This window comes from Cydia pomonella, chromosome 10 (assembly GCF_033807575.1).
Source record: "Cydia pomonella isolate Wapato2018A chromosome 10, ilCydPomo1, whole genome shotgun sequence".
Taxonomy (NCBI): Eukaryota; Metazoa; Arthropoda; class Insecta; order Lepidoptera; family Tortricidae; genus Cydia; species Cydia pomonella.
Window position 1 is genome coordinate 14,437,286 of NC_084712.1, and position 21,181 is coordinate 14,458,466.

Consider the following 21,181-nt stretch of genomic DNA (forward strand, 5'->3'; position numbering starts at 1 on the left):
GCAGCCGCACCTGCTCCAGCTGGCGCTTGGCGCTAGTTGGTCGCCTTCCACGCGGTTATTAAAGCGAGTGTAGACACATGGAGCGGTTCCTGCTCGAGCTGCGCGCCGCGCAGCCGCACCTGCTCCAGCTGGCGCTTGGCGCTAGTTGATCGCCTTCCACGCGGTTATTAAAGCGAGTGTAGACACATGGAGCGGGTACCTGCTCGAGCTGCGCGCCGCGCAGCCGCACCTGCTCCAGCTGGCGCTTGGCGCTAGTTGGTCGCCTTCCACGCGGTTATTAAAGCGAGTGTAGACACATGGAGCGGGTACCTGCTCGAGCTGCGCGCCACGCAGCCGCACCTGCTCCAGCTGGCGCTTGGCGCTAGTTGGTCGCCTTCCACGCGGTTATTAAAGCGAGTGTAGACACATGGAGCGGGTACCTGCTCGAGCTGCGCGCCGCGCAGCCGCACCTGCTCCAGCTGGCGCTTGGCGCTAGTTGGTCGCCTTCCACGCGGTTATTAAAGCGAGTGTAGACACATGGAGCGGGTACTTGCTCGAGCTGCGCGCCACGCAGCCGCACCTGCTCCAGCTGGCGCTTGGCGCTAGTTGGTCGCCTTCCACGCGGTTATTAAAGCGAGTGTAGACACATGGAGCGGGTACTTGCTCGAGCTGCGCGCCACGCAGCCGCACCTGCTCCAGCTGGCGCTTGGCGCTAGTTGGTCGCCTTCCACGCGGTTATTAAAGCGAGTGTAGACACATGGAGCGGGTACCTGCTCGAGCTGCGCGCCACGCAGCCGCACCTGCTCCAGCTGGCGCTTGGCGCTAGTTGGTCGCCTTCCACGCTGTTATTAAAGCGAGTGTAGACACATGGAGCGGGTACCTGCTCGAGCTGCGCGCCACGCAGCCGCACCTGCTCCAGCTGGCGCTTGGCGCTAGTTGGTCGCCTTCCACGCTGTTATTAAAGCGAGTGTAGACACATGGAGCGGGTACCTGCTCGAGCTGCGCGCCGCGCAGCCGCACCTGCTCCAGCTGGCGCTCGACGCGCGCGCGCTCGCTGCGCGCCGTCTCCTGCTCGCGCTCCACGGCCGCCAGCTCCGCCCACGCCTGCTCCACGGCAACCTCGGCCTCCGCGCGCTCGTTGCCCACTGTACTGCTCGTACTCGAGCCCGTGCCGCCTCTAAAAAGGATATGGAAATAATATAGATTTGTTTGATATTCCTACCTACCTCGGTTATCAAGATTCGATAGGAAATGGGGTACCGTAAAATTGCCTGCCAACCTTTACAATATAGATACTTTAACTGAAATAATGTAAATGGGCTTGTAAAGGCGGCTGAACTGCGTCTAACGCCAGCCCCCGTAGATGGCTGTCCAACTTCATGAGTCGCCTCCGAAGCCTCATCTACTACTGGAATATATGAACTATGGCTTAGTCCATAGAGCCTTAAATATGTAAGTACCTGTAACTCTGATGTGTGCTGAGCCTTGAGCTGGGCATGTTGATGGGCTTGTAAAGGCGGTTGAACCGCGCCTCCCAATGCGATATCGCGGCATGCTGTCTCTCCGCATCCAACGCTAACCCCAGAAGATGGCTGTCCAGCTCCATGAGCCGCCGCCGCAGCCGCATCTGCTGCTTGAACGTGGAGACGATGGCTTCGCGGAGGGACTTCAAGTGGGCAGCGCTTTCTTCAGTCTCCTGCTGGGACACTTCTGCTGCGATCTGCTGCTGTTCTTCTATTGTTCTTATGCTAGTTAAATTAAAATTTTATTGCATAGGTAATTGCTATCTGCATAGATGCAGATTTTTATTGATAAAAGGCAATCATTTTAAATGCGTTAGATTAAGCTTAAGCTCATTAAGGATTAACGTAGGGTTGACCCACCTACTTATATACTTAAGCCCTATCAACGTCAGGGGCGGAATTGTGAACGCCTGTAACTTGTACATACACACGGGAGTCCCTTTTCTATTTCATTTGTTACAGGCGTTTATAAAAAGGCATTAAGTATAGCAAAGGGATACTGTACTGATTGCAGCACCTCAGTATAAACCGACGCATTGTTTTGCCTGTCTAACCTGCCTATTCCAACCCAGGTAGGAAAAGTAGACCTTACTTTCCAGGTAGCACGACATTGCATCTTAGTACATAATTTTTAAGTAGGTTTCCATGGCCCTTACCTTGAGCGGTCATCTTTCATCTTGAGCTTCAGCCTGGCGATCTCATCGCGCAGGTCGTTAATGACGGACCGGTACTGGGACAGGTGCATCGGCATCGCAACCAACTCTCTTTCCACCTGCAAAAAAATATATGCAAACAAAACTCCAACAAACCACATGAAAACTTCAAAACACGTAACTATAAGGGGTTATTAAATCTATCCGGTCGATGGTTACTTTCTGCTGTCTTACTGTTCTCTGTCCCTTTCAGCAGAATGCATAGATATAATAACCCCTATAGATTTCTTAGTTTCGTTAGTTATTGCGCAAAATTACCCACATCATTAAATCACCATTCGAAAATCTTATATTAAAGAAAATAAGATCTAATAATGATCAATTGGTCATTTACGTGTGTTGCTGTTAGAACGTACTGTAGTCTTGAGAGATAAATATTACAGAATGAACAATAAAATCAACCAACAAACATTCAGACTTCAGACGTAACGAACGAACGAACTAAAAAGGTACATGTAGAATTGTAGATAACTTAGGGTGCTTAAAAACTCTCACCTCACTCACACTCTTTCATAGAGTTGTGTCCATATATTTCACAGAAAATTATTTAAAGAGATACCAATTTGTGATACTTACTGTACGTACATCAAGCAGTAAACAAAATAGTTAATTTGAGCACGCACGAAAGCGATAGTTGATTTTCTATAGGTATTTTTTGGCCTTGATAATTTAAGATTACATTTAAACCTGATTTAAAGCCACCGTTACATTTCCTACCTATTTTATCTTATCTATGCCTAACCTAGAGTTTGTAGATTTGCTAATACTAGCCGCAGGACTATATAACTTCAAGACTTCCTTCGTGCCAAAATAGGTACTACTTGCCTACCACGAACTGAACAAACTGAGCGGTCAATAGCCTTATTCATTCAAATGCATGTCGGTATACCTAAATATACCAGCATAACTATCACGACGTCACTCAGAATAGATGACTTGGCACTTTTACTTAGTCACTGTGTACTTATGTAGTACGGTGGTACAGGCTCAATAGAACAGATAGGTATACTCGTAGATGGATTCTACAAGGTTAACAAACCTTGAAACAACAATAGATACTTAATGACACAAAAATTGATTAAAGTATAAACAGAATAGGGGGTATCTGCTACGTCATATTTTCAAAAACCAATATACGACAAAGGAAAATTGAGGGAGTCCAATTTAAAATACCGTATAAGACAATGGTAAGATACGTGGTAGGTACCTAAATGTCATAGGTACGTGTAGGGTTCGTGTCGAGTCGTGTCATACTAGTACCAGAGTATATAAGGAATTGGCGAAGGATATAAAATGCTTTAAAATTATAATAGCACTGGCGACTGGAGAACGACATTCATTTTTAGGGTTCCGTAGCCAAATGGCAAAAAACGGAACCCTTATAGATTCGTCATGTCCGTCTGTCTGTCCGATTATGTCACAGCCACTTTTTTCCGAAACCAATCTGAGCTATACTGTTCAAACTTGATAAGTAGATGTATTCTATGAACCGCATTAAGATTTTTATACAAAAATAGAAAAAAAACAATAAATTTCGAGGGTTCCCCATACTTAGAACTGAAGTGGGGTATCTATGGATAGGTCTTCAAAAATGATATTGAGGTTTCTAAAATCATTTTTTTCTAAAGTGAATAGTTTGTACGAGAGATACTTGCAAAGTGGTAAAATGTGTCCCCCCCCCCTCTGTAACTTTTAAAATAAGAGAATGATAAACCTAAAAAAATATATGATGTACATTACCATTCAAACTTCCACCGAAAATTGGTTTGAACGAGATCTAGTAAGTAGTTTTTTTAATACGTCATAAATGGTACGGAACCCTTCATGGGCGAGTCCGACTCGCACTTGGCCGCTTTTATTTTTTAAAGTCACCTGAAAAACAAGTCTGAACTCCCTGTGTCTGAATATTTCATCGACACGACGGTACCTAGATCAATAATTTTTTTGTTTGTTTATCAATCAATTTTATTTAATCATTGTTTTGTTGATGCGTGTGCAGAGTTGATTGCGTTTTCACTCATACCCTGTTGGTGATGGAGGAAGCGCACTGATGGGTTGAGCACGTGGTCTCGCGATGCATGCCGCCGAGGGCAACATGCGCCTCCTGGCGTGACCTGGCAGTACTTCACACGTACCCTGTTGGTGATGGAGGAGGCGCGCTGCGCGTAATGTAGTGTTGAGCGCGTGGTCTCGCGGTGCGCGCCGCCGGGGGCCACATGCGCCACCATTGCGGTGCGGCAACGCCCGCCTAGCACCTCGCGTAACAGCCGTGTCAGCTTCGAGTCACGGTAGTTCACGTATCTGCAAACAACACAGTTCAATGCACTGTCTTGAAATCCTTACACAATTAAAACATAATTAGAAAGAAGTGATTATATATTCTCGTTGAACTTATTCACATAAGGCATTTGCCAGAATGACTTTGATAACTATAGACTAAACTAGTAGGTATATACTAGGTATGTATATGGTTTTCATATAGATAAGGACCATCCATCTTATCTCTCTCTCTCTCTCATCCCATAGATCATGGAAAAGCGCCATTATACAGCTGTAACGCTTAATCGCTTAATCTATTTTACCTACCTTCGACTTTTCGGGCGCAACCCGCGCGTCATTTGTATTTCTTTGTTATCCTGCCCGAAACATAGGAAATAATTTTAAAATTTTACGTGTAGTGGTAGACTTGACTTACCTAGCTCCACCCGACAGCGCCATGATGCAGTTTCCAAGTGCCAGCAGCGACCGGTTGATATGCGCGCCCTCAAGACGCCGCGCTCGCAACCCAGCGCGCTCAGAGCCCGCCAGGTCGATCAGGAAGAGGCGGCCGCGCTGCACGCCGCCAGACACGGCACTACTGACTGTAACACTGGAGAATTATAAAGAAAATTAGATAACCACTTAGACCTCTCGAGGTCTCGAGGGCTGTTTCGTGAAAGCGCTTTGTATTTATAAACCTAGCTATCCTAAGTCGTAATGTTTTCAAGTCACTTAAATTTCACAACCACCGCTTGAGGCATTGGAATCAAATAAGTATATTTAAAGAGCGCGTGTCCTCTGTGTAAGTCCTTGTTGGCATGCGCTAAGTGGAGTGCGCACGATCTCTGCGTGCTAGCAGCTCGGCGACATGGCTAACGCTACGCACGGTACGCATTTCACTCAGCCCCGCTACCACGGGCGCACCGCTGCTGCCGTATTCACGATATCTAATGAGAAAGCTTGATAACAGTTACCTAAGGAGAGCGTGACTTCGGGAAGAGTGCACATTGGCGTTCGTTGCCTGGGCGGTGCACGCCTGGTCCCCACGCGCTACATGTCGCTGGCGGCGCGCACCTCTCTTAGCCACGCTACAACGAGTTCTCCGCTGCCGCCTTCGACGCAGTATCTAATGAACAATCATGTAAGCAATTACCTAAGAAGCGCGTGTCCTCGGGAAGAATGTTCATTAGCGTGCGTTGCCTCGGCGGTACGTGCACGGTCGCCCCGCGCTAGCAACTCGGCAACATGGCCGGCGCTAGTGGCGCGCACTTCGCTCAGCCCCGCTACCACGGGCGCGCCGCTGCCGCCCTCGTCGCGCAGCTCGAGCGGCCCCGCCCCGGGGTTTAGCAGGTCACGAATATTCTCGTTGTAGATCTCGATGTATGACATCTTTACCTGTAATAAAGATGCCATCCAATTTGTGGGTGGATGTAAGGTGCATTGCGGTAACTTCGAATAATTTTGTAAATGGCAAATATCTACTAAACTAGAAACACTTTCTACTTAAGCAACAGTAAGCATCAAGATGCCTTGGTAAGCGTTGCAGTAGCGTAAGCGTTGTTAAAGTATGAACTGCTGGTTTTATAGATATTTGCCATTTTCAAAATTATCCCGCTTTCGAAGTTATCAAAACCCAACAAAAATTTAATGTCAGGCAGTGTCTTACCTGAGCGAATAACTCGCGAACGCGAAGCGGCGCGGCGCGGGTGAATTCAATCCTTTGATACCTATGGAAGTGTCCTACGTGGGCGATCTCCGAATGCCGTTGGGCCGCCGCGCCGCGTCGCGCCGCGTCGCATTCGCGAGTCATCGCCCACGTAAGCCGCGCAGTCATAAGATAGTGTAATTAGGTACACCCAACTGCAATCAATCATTTTATGAATGAATTCATTCATAATTCATTCTTGCAATTTTGCAGCTCGCTGTACTTATTATACATACATTTTATCGTAACAAAGTAAAAACCCAAAACTAATATGGTAAATGTTAAACTAAAGATGTTAAATGGGAAATGTTGCCTGTTGTTACTAACTTAGTACGACTCGTCGGCTCTAATGACTTCTCTGTATCTTTTTTTAATTCTGTAGTGTGCAAGTGTGCAATAATAGTACATTACGATACAAGTGCGAAAATACCTATTCGCACATGCATCGTACAACGTTTTACAGTACATATGGCCCTTTAAATGTTTGACACAGTAACGTAATATGCTATTTTTCGCACTAGTGCGGTAAAGTAGCACCATATGTACTGTAGGTATTCTATTATTATTATTTCCTTTATTTCTGTAATATTATTGTTTGTATGTCTTTCACTATCTCGGGATCATGAGGTCCCGGCGCCTGGAGAGGCGTGCGTGGTGTGGGGTGTGCCTATTTTTTTTAACCCATTCAGCGCTATAATCACTACACGTTTTGCTTCTACGATGCATTTCTACTACATACCGAGAAATCCATTTTATCAGCTACGACGTAGCGCTACGACCGTAGCTCCGCGGCGGTGAATGTGTTAAATATGTGTACCTAGGTAAAGGTAACTATAACAATAATCTGGATTCGCTCCTTTATATTAGTTTCGTTTACGAAGTTACTTAGTGAAGTTAAGCACGTATTTTACCTACGTTTTAAAAACTGACTAAAATGATAAACACACGCATAGTATTAGCTACCTATCAAGAGATAGACGTAATAAAAAGTATACGATTCTTCAATTCTTCTTACCATCAGGTGGCAAACAAGCATACTGTTTGCCACCGACGTGGTATAAAAAAATGTGGTAGAAAAAGAACTTCAAACTATGAAAAGAAAAAAACTACCGCAAACACTCATTAAGGCTAGAAGATTAATTTGAAAACGATAGTGAGGCCATTAGTGATAGCTATTATTCATTACTCGGCAATTATATACATATGTAGAGCAGCCACCCTATATTGATTTGGCTTTCAGCTCAAAGTACACATCCATTTGAAACACGTTACCAGAATCCATGAATATTCAATGAGTTCCATCGGTAACGAAAAACAGCCATTAGGTACTATGAGTCACCGTCCTTGCATTCGCGAAAGAACTTTCTACATTTTGCTTTGATTATTCAAAGTCTCACAGGTACTCGTAGGTGTTGACCGAGCATTCAAGATTTGTGAGTCATGCGTTCCTTCATTTGTTTGTCATAGGTCATACGTAATTAAGGCGATATCTAAAGTATTCATACCTAGACTACAATTGACGGGATACAAGATTGTGACGTAGATTATTGTTATATTGTGGGTATGGTGGGGTGTCATCCTAATCACAGACAAGTCGAATCACACATTGATTATGCGTAGTTGTAATGTTTCTAGAGGTCTCAGTTTACATTGGTTGGCCTAAGATTTAATCACCAGTTAAGTAAACCTATCGTGTTTTTAGCCTGTTAGTGTAGAAAATTTACAATTATAATTCGTTTAGCATGGGCATTATTTTAAACAGGTACCAAAAGAGGGCGATGGTGCAGCGAAGCGTTTTGTTATCAGATGGACCGTGAGGTCGCCTTATCGCACCGCAAGTGCCTGTGCTGCTAATAACATTTTTGATCGAGTTTTCGCCTTAGAAAACCAATATAAGAGAGGGCTCACTATATGGCTCAGTTGTTACAGGTTTGGAGTTCAAATTAGAATGGATTGCTTGCACACAGCACAAACAAGTCTACCCACGTAAACAACATACTGCCTCCGCTATCTCCTATCTATAGTGCCAAATAAGCCATTAATTAAAAAGGTATCTACGTCAAGAGAGCTGAAAGTGGCACTCCGATAACTGGATAGGCAATAGGCGGTTTAAAACGTTTTGTTTAACTAGCACTTCTAGTGTTAGATGATCCAAACATGAACTTTAAAGTAATACCTAGGGTAAAGGTACCAGTGGTCAGCCTTTCTTCCTTATTTTTGGTTGTAATTATCAAAGTTTTTCAGATTTTCATGCCAAAAGTAGGTAATATTATAGATTGATAAACTATGAATTTTTTTTTTTTTTTTTTTTTTAATTTATTTAGGTAAACAAACAGTCACTACAAGAAAGGCTTAAATATAAAGTATTTTGAACAGTGTTTACAGTATGTGTGACCAACACCGTTCACCACTTATTAATTAGGTACAATTAGTTAGATTATTCGGAGATTTTATTTACAAGTTTTACGACACTGGAGCTTAAGGCTATGAATTGAAAAATAACTTAATTTTTAAAAGAATTGTCTAGCATGAACCACAACACTACTTCCAAGAAGTGCTGTCTTCTGACATGAAGGGATATGTGATACCATTTTTTTTGGAGCGTCACAGGATATTTTGATCAGACGTTAGAAGCCGAATTGTGATATTTTGTTAAAAGGATGTGCACTGATTCACTTAATAATTCTTAATCTATTTGGAAAACGTAAAAAATAAATATAAATCCATATTGAAGTAACATTTTTAAGAGGGCTGCCTATTGGGAATTACGTTTTTGTACAAAGTCCAACAGTCAGCCTCACCCGGCCGACTACTGGGTTTGAGGCAGTAATTTTAAAAAGGTCGTAAACCCAGAAGTCAGCCGAGGGAGGCTGACCATAGGTTTCAAGATATTTTTAATTTTCAAAAGCAAAGTAAGTCGTTAAATCAAGCACCTTTAAATATTTACATTATTATGACTTTATTTGATTGAAATACATCAAATACCCAGTAGTCAACCTGTGGTTGACCACTGGCTGTTGAGATCATGGGACTCAGAACTCAATAGTCAGCCATAAAAATGGGATGGCTGGACACTGGGTACTTAAAGGCTGTCTATTGGTACACAGGGGGCTGATTACTGGCAAAAAGGCCCTTTCATTATATTTAATAAAATATTTCCAAAAGCTACATTAAATTACGTTTTATTCTTTATAAAAATTATACTTTATTAAATTATTGAAGAGAAAAAACATTAATAATTCTTATTGGTCAATTATTGGGCAAATGAGACGATCTTGAACATAGAAATTTCGTAAAAAGGCTGACTACTGGTGCCTTTACCCTACATGGCAATGTGAACAGAACTTTATTTTACGTTATTACGTACCTAATTTTGTAGTGGTAGAAACAAAATTGAGCTGACCTTGTTTTCACGAGTATTTTATTTTAAATATTGAAAACCCATAAAACTATGGTCCTACAAATACTTCCGGTTTTAAGCATAGAAGTAAATAACCCTGTGACCTTTTCCTACGTTAGTAAATTAGGTTCACACATACATATTCAGTTAAAAAGACGGTCAACGGAACAATACAATCAATCAAGTTAATAAAGTCATCTAATATTCAGGAAGTGTTTTTAACAATTACTTATTCTCATGTTTTTGTAGTTCTACATAGCCCTCCTCATCAACATTTCAATATTTTGTTTTTATATATTCATAACAAGGTAAACTCCCCAATAATGGCCAAGAAACTAATAATAAAAAAACCTTTTAAACCCTTAAGTTTTTATATTGTAAGGTGTGGCGTCAATGATACAACGGTTGGTGTCTAAATGCGAGTATATTCTGATAAAATAACGCGTACAGCTACGTATATGTAGGGGTTAGGCATACCACACACACTACAATATGTTGGCAACATTTTAGCATAGACACGAGTCCTCTACCCCTACTAGCACTACGATGTAGCAAATGAGTCTACGCCTGCACTTTTAATTGCGGATATAAATATAGTATACATAGGTATAATAATTTGCGAGTGCCCCTCTTATTTGTGTGTATGATGAGTTCAGATAGTGATTCCATATTTGAAATAATCTGTAAGGTTTACAGACTTATTTAGTGAGACAGATATATTTACTGAGAGCAAAGTGATTAATCCCGTTCAAGTATAGGTACGTAATTAAATTTTCTCAAACTTGCAATGAAATGTTGACATGAATTACTTCAAATTAGGTCCGGAAATACCACATATCAGGTGCGATGAGTGAAGATGATATGTAAAGGAATCTCATACAGCCTTACACACCTAGGCCTTCTTTTGTTTTTAAACGTCAAATTATGGCACGTCTTGGCATTCAACCATAAAAAACCTATACCTAAGCAAAATTTCTGCTATTATGCTTTTTTAAGTTTTTCTTATTTTTTTCATTTTTGTGTTTTGTTTATTATTGTTTAGGAGATACAGCCCTATAAAGTTTTTTTTTAGTCATGCAGAAATCTTTATAGGGCTGTAACTCCTAAGCCGTGTGTCGTAGCGCAAAAGTAATCAAATTTCCGTTCCCCTTTTAATAACCCCAAAGTAATAATAAAAAACACAAAAAAGAAAAAAAGCGTAATGGCGTATGTCGTAGCGCCAAAATAATCACATTTTTGTTCCCCTTCAATACCCCACGTACTGAATAACCTATCACACATCACACATCATCATCCTATTTTTATTATTATTATGTCATTGCAACCGCGTATCCTTATCCGGCTACGCTCGACCGTCTATATCTACTTGGCCTACAACCCTTCGTTTCCCGTCCTCTATAGTGATGTACTATTTCATGAAGATTAATCAAAAATAGTTGTCATTATCAAGTAAAAAGGGGCTTTACTTAATTTTTTTACCATTTGTTACTTATGACAACCTACCTCCAAAAGATTTGGCCAAGACTTAACAATCCACCTATTCGAATAATTGCGAAAGTTACTCTGTATGTAATTCAGTCTGTTACCTTTCCACAGCTTCAGGTCAAGCCAAGAATAGTCATAGAGTGTAGAGTAGTTTTACTTTTTGAAATACAATTCTTGATAATGGGGGTTTAGGAAATTAGATACACAGGTAGCTTGAATCTAACAGCTATATGCTGTTTAAAACTTTTGCCAAACGTATTGGCAGGTGCGTTGACTAAGTATTGTGCTACTAATTTGAAACTAATTGATCAACGCCATTGATTATGTCTTCGCACTGTTAGCGTGCCAGGCGAGCTAGAGGTTAATAAATGCCCGTCGTCTTACCGCGATAATGCTGAATATTTTATACAGCATGCTTTCAACGGCGTGACGTCAGCAAATAAATAATATAAACTGCTATCGAAGCAACTTTACACCAAAACAGTACTTACTATATACAAGGTGAATAAACGTTGGTTACAATTACAACACAATATAGTTAGTTACTTAGGTACTTGACCACCATAGTAGCCGAGGTATGTTTAATCATTTTATTATGAGTATATTAAGGCTAAAAATAACAAAAATGCTATAGCTACCACCCCCTCAAAAACTTTTTCCCTGGATACCAAATACCCTGAATAAATAAGTTAAAAAAAAATTGTAATTTACTATTATGAAATTATATCTTGACGGTCTATCTGGTCTAATGGGTAGTGAGTCAGCAGTATTTTTTTCCTGAGTCATGGGTGTTTACTAAGTATTTATATATTATACATATAATGAGTCTAAGCACCCACAATACAAGCCTTATTGAGCTTACTGTAGGTCTTAGTACATTTGTGTAACTAATAATATCCTATAGTATTTATTATTCATTTATATTACAGTTTATTAGAATATACATTTGGAATCACTTTGATGCCTATTTGTCCGTGTAACACAGTGCTACGGCGTAGCCTGTAGCATTCTTTTCCCCCCCGAGCGAAAATTGTGCGTAAGTAGACGCATGACGCCGCTTGTGTGTTACCGTAATGTGCCATATACACACCGAAAGTCCAATTGAACGACTCTATAAATCGTTGGTGGTAATTAGACGCAAGATATTGTTTCTGAGCATGTCCGACATAAGTTTTCTAGGCGATAAGAAAATCACAAAACAAAACCATTATGTTTACTTTTTATAGTATTCGATCCTCGATTGGGTCAATTACCTAAGTGGCAGTGGCTTTCCAAATACATTCTTAATTTCTTATGTCCTGAATATAGAAACCAATTGTTTAAGTACTATCTGAATGACATGAATTAACGACCAATAGTCCCAATAAGCGGGGGTCCACACAGAGCGAGCTGCCTACATGGTTATACATATATAGGATGCTAGAGACCCTAACAATACGAATAGAGTAATAGAAGAGGACTGATGTTTAATTTGATTGTTTATAAATACGAAATAAATAGATGTAGACTGATGGTGTACGAGTCTTCCGTCGATAAATATCGCTATGTGAGAAGCACGTCTCCCTAAAAAAGATACCACTCTCAATTTATCCTGCCTTCTAAGTTTTATTTATTAATTAGATATTTCAAGATTTGTTACACTCACAACAAAAATAAAAGATACACGAGTCACGGCAGTGAATATGTGCGGCACAATTTTGAACAGCTGACTGAGGGACGCCATCTTGCCGAGCAATTTGGCTCAGGTGAGGCAAACATGTCTTCCTATCTAAAGTTTACACAAGCCCGCTGTCGGGCGAGGCGAGGACGGGCATTTGCCGCGCCAGGAAATTTACTCGCAAGGTTGTTCGCTCTGTGTTGACCCGGATCATCACTTTGAAAGTATAAAAAAATCCAGCATTTCTCTTTCTCTTACTAATTACTGAGTATTTACCCAACATTTTATCTTAGGTAGATGCCACACTCCACAATGTTGACATTGGCCTTACCTTATATCCAAATTTAATTATAATTACAGTTAACCAAAACTAAATCCCTCTGAAATAATATTTTCCATCGATCGAAATTTTAGTTTATAAATCGTCGGCAATCCTCAGATGGGTTTGATGGCTATCCCGATGTCAATCAGTCGGGCCGTCGGCAATGACCTTGCGGGGGGCATGTCATGTCGGCACTAATGGTAGCACCACCCCCACGAAACCACAGACACCCTTTAATAATAAACATCTACATATACGTACTAACGCCACTCTCACTATAAGGACTCAACGATACGTCTAAAATTCAATGCGTTGCTGTGTAGTTTGAAGGGGCCCACTGATTACCAGTTCGCCGGACGATATCGGCCTGTCAGTTACTCGAGATAATCAGCTTTTGCGAATAACTAATAGGCCGATATCGTCCGGCGAACTGATAATCAGTGGGCCCCTTGAGTGAAACGACGTCAATTAAAAAGCTCACTTCCTACGTAGTTTTAGATAAGCGATCTGGATACTGTTGAAGCAATATCTTTTAAGCTATATCGCTATTAGCTTGACCCCTAATGTAAATATCTTGGTGTCATTAATATTGAGAGTATTTTAGTATTTTTAGTAGGCATAGTTTGATGGTAAATATATAAGTATATAAACTAATGTTGCCTAAACAACTCGAAACCAAAAAAAAACATGCACAATCCATAAAATAAAAACAGTTTTTATTTCATTCCCACAAGAATATTAGGTACACTATAACAATTGATTACTGCATAAGTGGACCTAAATTGACGTGGAAGGAGTTATAATGAGCGAGTAAAGCTAAACAGGAGTAAAAGCAAGGAAATTATACGTCTATATACAAAATAATCGCAACACCTTGTTTGGCCTGCATTTTTCATCGCCGGCCTGTATTGGGCCCGTTTATGCTTGAAATTGTGTATTAGCATAACATCCGGTCGGTCAAGGTCCGTCGTTACATTAGCATAAACCACGCTTACTTTTCGAATTATTTATTATATCACAGTGTTTATTACCACTGAAATTAACGGCAACGATTCCAAGGTGTAAGTAAACCGACCTGATTCTGTAGAATTACATTCTTACATGAATAGAACGTTTTTTAAAATCAAAAACTTTTACGAGACAACTGAATTGAAACTATGCCTTTTCTAGTTACTTTACGAAATAGCAAGTATCGCATATTATTTATTTTTATTTTATTTCAAACATATTTCCATAACATTACAGTCGCAACCAATACGTCATGAAATTATATAAATTAAGAGCGTAAGACTACACAACAACAGTTGAGGGCCTCCATCCATCATCTCACAGAATCTCAGGCATTCCCTTCTCACAGCCGCCCATCGCCACGCAATCAAGTCGCACTCCGGTACTAATGTCAAGAGCGCATTCAATTGTGAGAGAGAGCGAAGCAGTGGAGAATTCATGCGCGACACGGTGCGCGCCGCCGGCACCGCCAACGCCAACAGATCGCGTCGCCGCGGTCTTAGGGTCGGTTTCCCCAAACCGTCTGTCACGGTTAAAGCGTTAAATTCGGTAAATTTTATTGTATCGGTAAATTTCATAGTTGACTGCTGAGTGGCTTTGATCAGTCCGCTTAATGTGGTTGGTGCAACTGGCCCTTAGTGCAATCCTAGGAACGTCCGGAACATGCAGTCGCACCAGTCGACTCACCAGTTCCGGACAGTCCGACTCACCGCGCAACACCTGACACGCAAACGTCAACAAATTATAGTTGCGTCTTACCTCCAATGAGTTGTACCCTAGAGTCCCTAGAAGGTACTTCGTCGGGTATAGGAGTAGTACCCATGCATTCTATTCATGCATTATATAATATTCATAGATTGTATTTATTTATATGACTTTTACAACTTTGGCAAGTGGCCAATTGTTAAAATGAATTAACATACAATTTCAGTATGAATGGAAAAGCAACAATTTGCTTGCAAATAGTACAGTCGACGTTGACTTGACACTCGGGTAGCTTATTCCACTGTAATAACGTACGAGTACGAGGCGAATAAAAGAACCTCGCTTTTCACTTGTCAGTGAACGACCTCGGCGAAGTATCCCGTTCGCACTAATGAAAGGCGGCAGAAAACCTTTTCTATTCATCTAATATCCTGTTAAAGAACATATTGTTGTATTAAAGCAGTACAATGGGACTTTCTTGAGCGAAATGGCTTTTTTATATCAAGGTCGTTCCACTATAATCGTGTTTGTGGCGCATCATTAACGGTTAATTTTCCCCTTGCACAAAATTAATATTGATTTAACATCGTTTAGATGTGTATCCGACTACTCGGACTGCCTAAACAGGTTTTCATTTGAACGGGACCAGTATGTCATCATTACTTAATTATTGCTAATATTTTAAGTGCGCTTAACTCTCACGCTGCGCAGATGTGTAGATATTTTGCTTGCTACGAGCTACGACGTTGCGCTCCACGTCAAACCTATTAATGTTCCGATTTCCGAAGAAACCTAGATCTGTACCCCTAGTGTACATTTATTCGATAGCGAAACGTGACGTATGCGTTTGCGTTAAGTCTCATTTTGTATGGGATTTTGAGTTTCCAAAACGTCCCGCTTGGCGCGCTGTTTCTAAATCCCATACTAAATGAGACTTAACGCAAACGCGTACGTCACGTCACGAAATCGATTAAATTTACACTAGGGGCTCTGAGTATAATGCCATTCATCGACAGTCATATAAACTACTACTATTTACCTATTGAATGCGCTGACTTACGGGTGGGGATCAGAATCAGAAGAAACATCACGCGTACAATCTTGTACTGATGTTACATAAATGAATCATCTGAGCTCGAATTCTCTAGACGAGTAAATTACGTACCTCAATTCTTCTAAATGTGACATAATTAGGTAGGTACATGGGCTTAATTACGTCTGATATTTAAGTTCTGGACGACGTTCGGGCGTAACTTTAGAACGTAACAGTCACTATCATGCTCAGATATTGAGCGACTAGTCCGAAAGGTCGAAGGTAAGTTAAAATAATATTTTGCACTACGGACCACGCAAAAGTATACAGAGTTCATATTTGTAACTTCATCCATTTTTACGTGTTTGTCACTTAGTTTAGAAGCTTTATTAAGAAATATTCGTATCCTAAGCTTTGATTTTACCTCTCTCATATCACAATAAACCAGTGTTTTACGAATATGTAATTTGTACGTAAAAGTGAAATGTAGAACAACTTAAGTAAAAATAACCGGCCAAGAGCATGTCGGGCCACGCTCAGTGTAGGGTTCCGTAGTTACTCTTCCGTCACAATAAGCTAAACTGGAGCTTAAAGTACAGTAAATTGTTAACCAAGGGATGACACGGTACCTTTCACCCGAGTTAAACAAATAGGCAAATTTGCATAATTAAAGTAAGTCTTTTTACTATGAAGGGAAAACTTTTTGCGATAACTCAAAAACAGCTAAACTGGTCATGTCCGCTATAGTTTTCATTTAATGTCTTTCTTAAGCTCTACTTCCACGATTTTTTTCATATTTTTTGGACCTATGGTTCAAAAGTTAGAGGGGGGGGACACATTTTTTTTTTCTTTCGGAGCGATTTACTCCGAATATATTCACTTTATCAAAAAATGTTTCTTGAAAACCCCTATTAGTTTTGAAAGACCTTTCCAACGATACCCCACACTCTAGGGTTGAAGCGAAAAAAAAAATTCACCCCCACTTTACGTGTAGGGGAGGTACCCTAAAAAAAATTAAATTTTTAGATTTTATTGTACGACTTTGTCGGCTTTATTGATTTATATATCCATGCCAAATTTCAGCTTTCTAGCACTAACGACCACGGAGCAAAGCCTCGGACAGACAGACAGACAGACAGACAGACAGACAGACATACAGACAGACAGACAGACAGACAGACAGACAGACAGACAGACGGACATGGCGAAACTATAAGGGTTCCGTTTTATGCCTTTTGGCTACGGAACCCTAAAAAACACCTATCCAATCCAACACTTGTGCTGCCAAGAAATTGGGCTTATTTCGTGTTTGAGCTTGGCTCTCAAAGATCTGATATGTATATCTGTGTGACTGGCCTAGTGGGCAGCGACCTTGCCTATGCCTTCCCGGGTTTCAACTCCTGGTGGTATGGGCATTTATTCGTTTCATAAGCACGGATATTTTTTATGGTGTTTTCTAGGTATTTATAAATATTTTTGAAGTGAAAACTTCTTTAGCGGCGCTGTGCACTTTTTGTGATGGCGAAAAAATGTTAAACTCACGTCAGGGTCATGTGACCGTCAGATTGAAAATTCGTAAGACGGACACGTGACATCATGGTGACGTGCAAATTGAATGTCATCGAAGCCTGGTTACTTTCGAAAAATCGTATCTCATTCAACTGTGACATTTTAGTTTCTTCATAATCAAAGTGCTGTCATAACGGTTAAAGAGGTTTAATCTTTGATAAATGTGATAATAATAGATACTCAATTTTTTCCTTACCAAAAAGTTAAATAACAGAAAAGAAGCGTGATTGTTTTTATTTATTAACATTTACTGATTGTGTAGGCTGTAGTCCTACTCACGTCTCATGAATTACTCTGTATATGTTATATATTTAACACTAAAATTCGCATTTCAAAATATCTTCCACACTCCAATTTATTTACGTAGATATAATAGAAAATTATCTCTTTTTATAAAACTGCACAACGTTAATCTTAATATTCAAGTTTTCACTTCTGCCGGCACTCCCGGAAAGTATTTTTAGCAAAATGCTATAAACGATTTGTATTTACCATTTTTTTTATCATCTACCTACCTACTTATAGAATAAAACATATTGTATGTTTAAAATAAAAATAATTCCAAGAGATAGTTTATCTTAAATGTAAATTAAAATAATGTCAAAAAAATATGAATACAAATCTATATCAAGGAATTAATGACATTTACTATTAAATCGACTAGTTTTATAATATTAAAACCCAGCTGTCAAAAAATTTAAATTTATACAGTAAATAAACACACAAAAGTCGCAATGTCAAAGTCAAATAATGGAAAAAAATAAAAATAAAAATTTAAATAATCCGAGAGACAATAGTAGTATTTATCTGTTAAGAATGTCATCAATGCTCGTTTGAATTCAATAGTATCCTTATTTCTAATTGTGTCAGGTAGTTTATTATAAATTTTGCGTACCACACAAATCACACTCTTTAGTTTAGCTAATTCTGTATGAAAGTCGATTTTTACTAATCTTTTATTTCATGAATGCACTGTTTTTTAACCGACTTCAATTTCATAGAAGCAGGAGGTTCTGTATTCGATTGTGGCTATTTTTTTTTTTATGTATGTTCACCGATTACTCCAACACCTGGGGTCCGATTTGAGTAATTCTTATTTTGTTTGATTGGGTTTAATTTTAATTGGGTTCTGATCTGATGATAGGATCCATGAGGAATTGAGGTAACTCCTCATTTTTTAAAGGCACGTGTATGGTGATTTGGGTGTATTCTTAAGCAACTCAAGCATTTCCTCTCGTAAACTACCAATTTGATGTAAGTAGTGCAACTGTAGCCTAACACGAGTTTGACTCTACGTATTAACTGACGTGTTCGTAACTTATTTTACGTGAGGTATTGGGGGTTAGGATTAGAAGTTAAAGGTTCTGAAGCTGTTGAAGGTTTGGTGTTGGTAGTTCAGGGTCAAGACTTTCAGTGATCACGGGTTGATGTGCTGTCAGGTTGAGTGATCGGAGGGTTGAGGGGTTAGGCCAGTGGCGGGGCGGAGGAAAGATTTAGAGTAGTGGCAGGAATGATTTCCCAGACGCACTCGAGGAAAATCCTGATTATTTATTAAAGTTAACGAATTTAGTGTTAAACATGATTGTGTTTTTCATTTATGTGTCACGCGTTACTCGTAAGCTCTTAACAATGCCTTATAACTAAAAATGGAAAAATAAAAACTTTTTACATAAAAAAGTAAACCGACTTCAAAAAGGATAAAGGACTTCATACAAAGGATAAAGGATAAATAAAGGACTTCAAACATATCAGTTGATAACACATATACTTAAAAAAGGATAATATTTTATTTTATTCTTTTAGAAGTCGGTTTACTTTTTTTGTAAAAAGTTTTTTATTAAGTACATTTGTTTTAACAAAGACATCGTCAGGTTTCATCTATATAATGTGTGTATAATATTTCTTAACCGCTTCAATAGCTTTATTAAAAAAAACAGTTATGGCATGTGCATGTAAACTGAACAACCCATTATTTATGAGAAAATTGAAGAAATGGCTAGTAAATACATGTTTTTACACACTCACAGATTTTTTGGACGAATAATGTCAATAATAAATAAAATAATGTGGAATAAAATATTAAATTTCGATATTTGTAAATGAATTATGTGTTGTATGGAATTTGGAATAATGATAAATGAATATGACATTTAATTAATAATTACATGGTGCCATTGGCTAAGCGTATAAATAAATATGCACAATATAGATGGAACCTGATATGCGACGAGAAGCAATTTTGAGAAATTCAACCCCTATAACCCTCTTAGTCTTAGGGGATAAAAGATTGTATGGAGTTCAAGTTTTATTTTAAGTTCCTAGGAATTTGACACTTCGTAAAAAGACATTTCATAAAATACAAGAAAAGTATATAGCGCGTTGTGAAGCTTGATCCAGAGCTGAATTTGAAATACATTTATTTTTAATTCTTCTCCTAAGGGGTTGAAAGGAGGTTTATAGTTTGTACCGGGAAGGATTTGAGTAGGTAAGGGAATTTGAAAATTCATCCCCTATAGGTTTAAAGAGGGGTTGAAAGTTTGTATCTTTCTTTTTAGGGTTCCGTAGTCAACTAGGAACCCTTATAGTTTCGCCATGTCCGTCTGTCTGTCTGTCTGTCCGAGGCTTTGCTCCGTGGTCATTAGTGCTAGAAAGCTGAAATTCGGCATGGAAAAAAAAAACAATAAAGCCGAAAAAATCGTACAATAAAATCTAAAAATTTAATTTTTTTTAGGGTACCGCCCCTACACGTAAAGTGGGGGTGATTTTTTTTTTGCTCAACCCGATAGTGTGGGGTATCGTTGGAAAGGTCTTTCAAAACTAATAGGGGTATTCTACAAACATTTTTTGATAAAGTGAATATATTCGAAGATAATCGCTCCGAAAGAAAAAAAAATGTGTCCCCCCCCCTCTAACTTTTGAACCATAGGTCCAAAAAATATGATAAAAATCGTGGAAGTAGAGCTTAAGAAAGACATTAAATGAAAACTATAGCGGACATGATCAGTTTAGCTGTTTTTGAGTTATCGCAAAAAGTTTCCCCTTTATAGTAAAAAGACTTACTTTAATTAGGTATGTATACTGATTATTAAAAAATAGCCATTTGTTTAACTCGCGTGAAAGGTACCGTTTCATTCCTTGGTTAATAATTTACTATACTTTAAGCTCCAGTTTAGCTTATATTGTGACGGAAGAGTAACTACGGAACCCTACACTGAGCGTGGCCCGACATGCTCTTGGCCGGTTTTTTTCTTTTAAAACAAGGCAAGTCATTTCATTGTTTTTGAAAATTCTTTTGTTAGAAGGTTTTATTCCTTTTATTTTTTAATAACAAGCCAGTAATTAGATCAGATGCATAACTGATCCGAATACGCCCGTTTGTATCGAGAATGAAAATGTGTTTGAGTGAGATTTTGAGGAGGAGATTGACAGTTTGTATCGAGTACAAATATTTTTTTCGGGGAGGGTAACTGTAGCAGAAGACATTGTGACAAATATGTCACGAGTTTTTACCTGCTTTTTTTCTGCACAAAGTTCATATAGAATCACAACAGCCAATATAAAAAATCCACGCGAACAAAGTCGTGGGTAATAGCTGGCATAACATATACCAGCTGTTACCCACGAAACTTTCAACTACCGGCAGCTCAATTCTCAAAACCGTCATGCCGTTTTGGCTGCAGAGCGTGCCAAATACCTATATAAAATACTAGCTATGCAAAACATGCCGCACTTGGACACGTGTAACCAAACTTCCTTAAAAAAGGCAAAAAAGAATGCTCCTTTCCTCGACAGTCGACTAACATTATTTTTCAATCCCGAAATA

At 39.5% G+C, this 21,181-nt stretch overlaps 1 protein-coding gene across 2 annotated transcripts in view; it reads right to left on the bottom strand.

Moving 5' to 3' along the window:
• LOC133522203 (kinesin-like protein KIF19) overlaps window positions 1–21,181 on the bottom strand; it is a 43,848-nt gene that overhangs the window by 7,328 nt on the left and 15,339 nt on the right. Inside the window, exons 6-12 of one of the 2 annotated variants that reach the window (XM_061857434.1) lie at window positions 5,628–5,869; window positions 4,911–5,084; window positions 4,351–4,516; window positions 2,159–2,274; window positions 1,440–1,727; window positions 1,000–1,156; window positions 310–339 (exon numbers count right to left, since the gene is read on the bottom strand). In XM_061857434.1, the coding sequence (XP_061713418.1) occupies window positions 310–339; window positions 1,000–1,156; window positions 1,440–1,727; window positions 2,159–2,274; window positions 4,351–4,516; window positions 4,911–5,084; window positions 5,628–5,869 (1,173 nt within the window). Of the gene's footprint in view, window positions 1–309; window positions 340–859; window positions 890–999; window positions 1,157–1,439; window positions 1,728–2,158; window positions 2,275–4,350; window positions 4,517–4,910; window positions 5,085–5,627; window positions 5,870–21,181 lie in introns of both variants that reach the window. The other variant, XM_061857435.1, reaches the window with a different exon arrangement.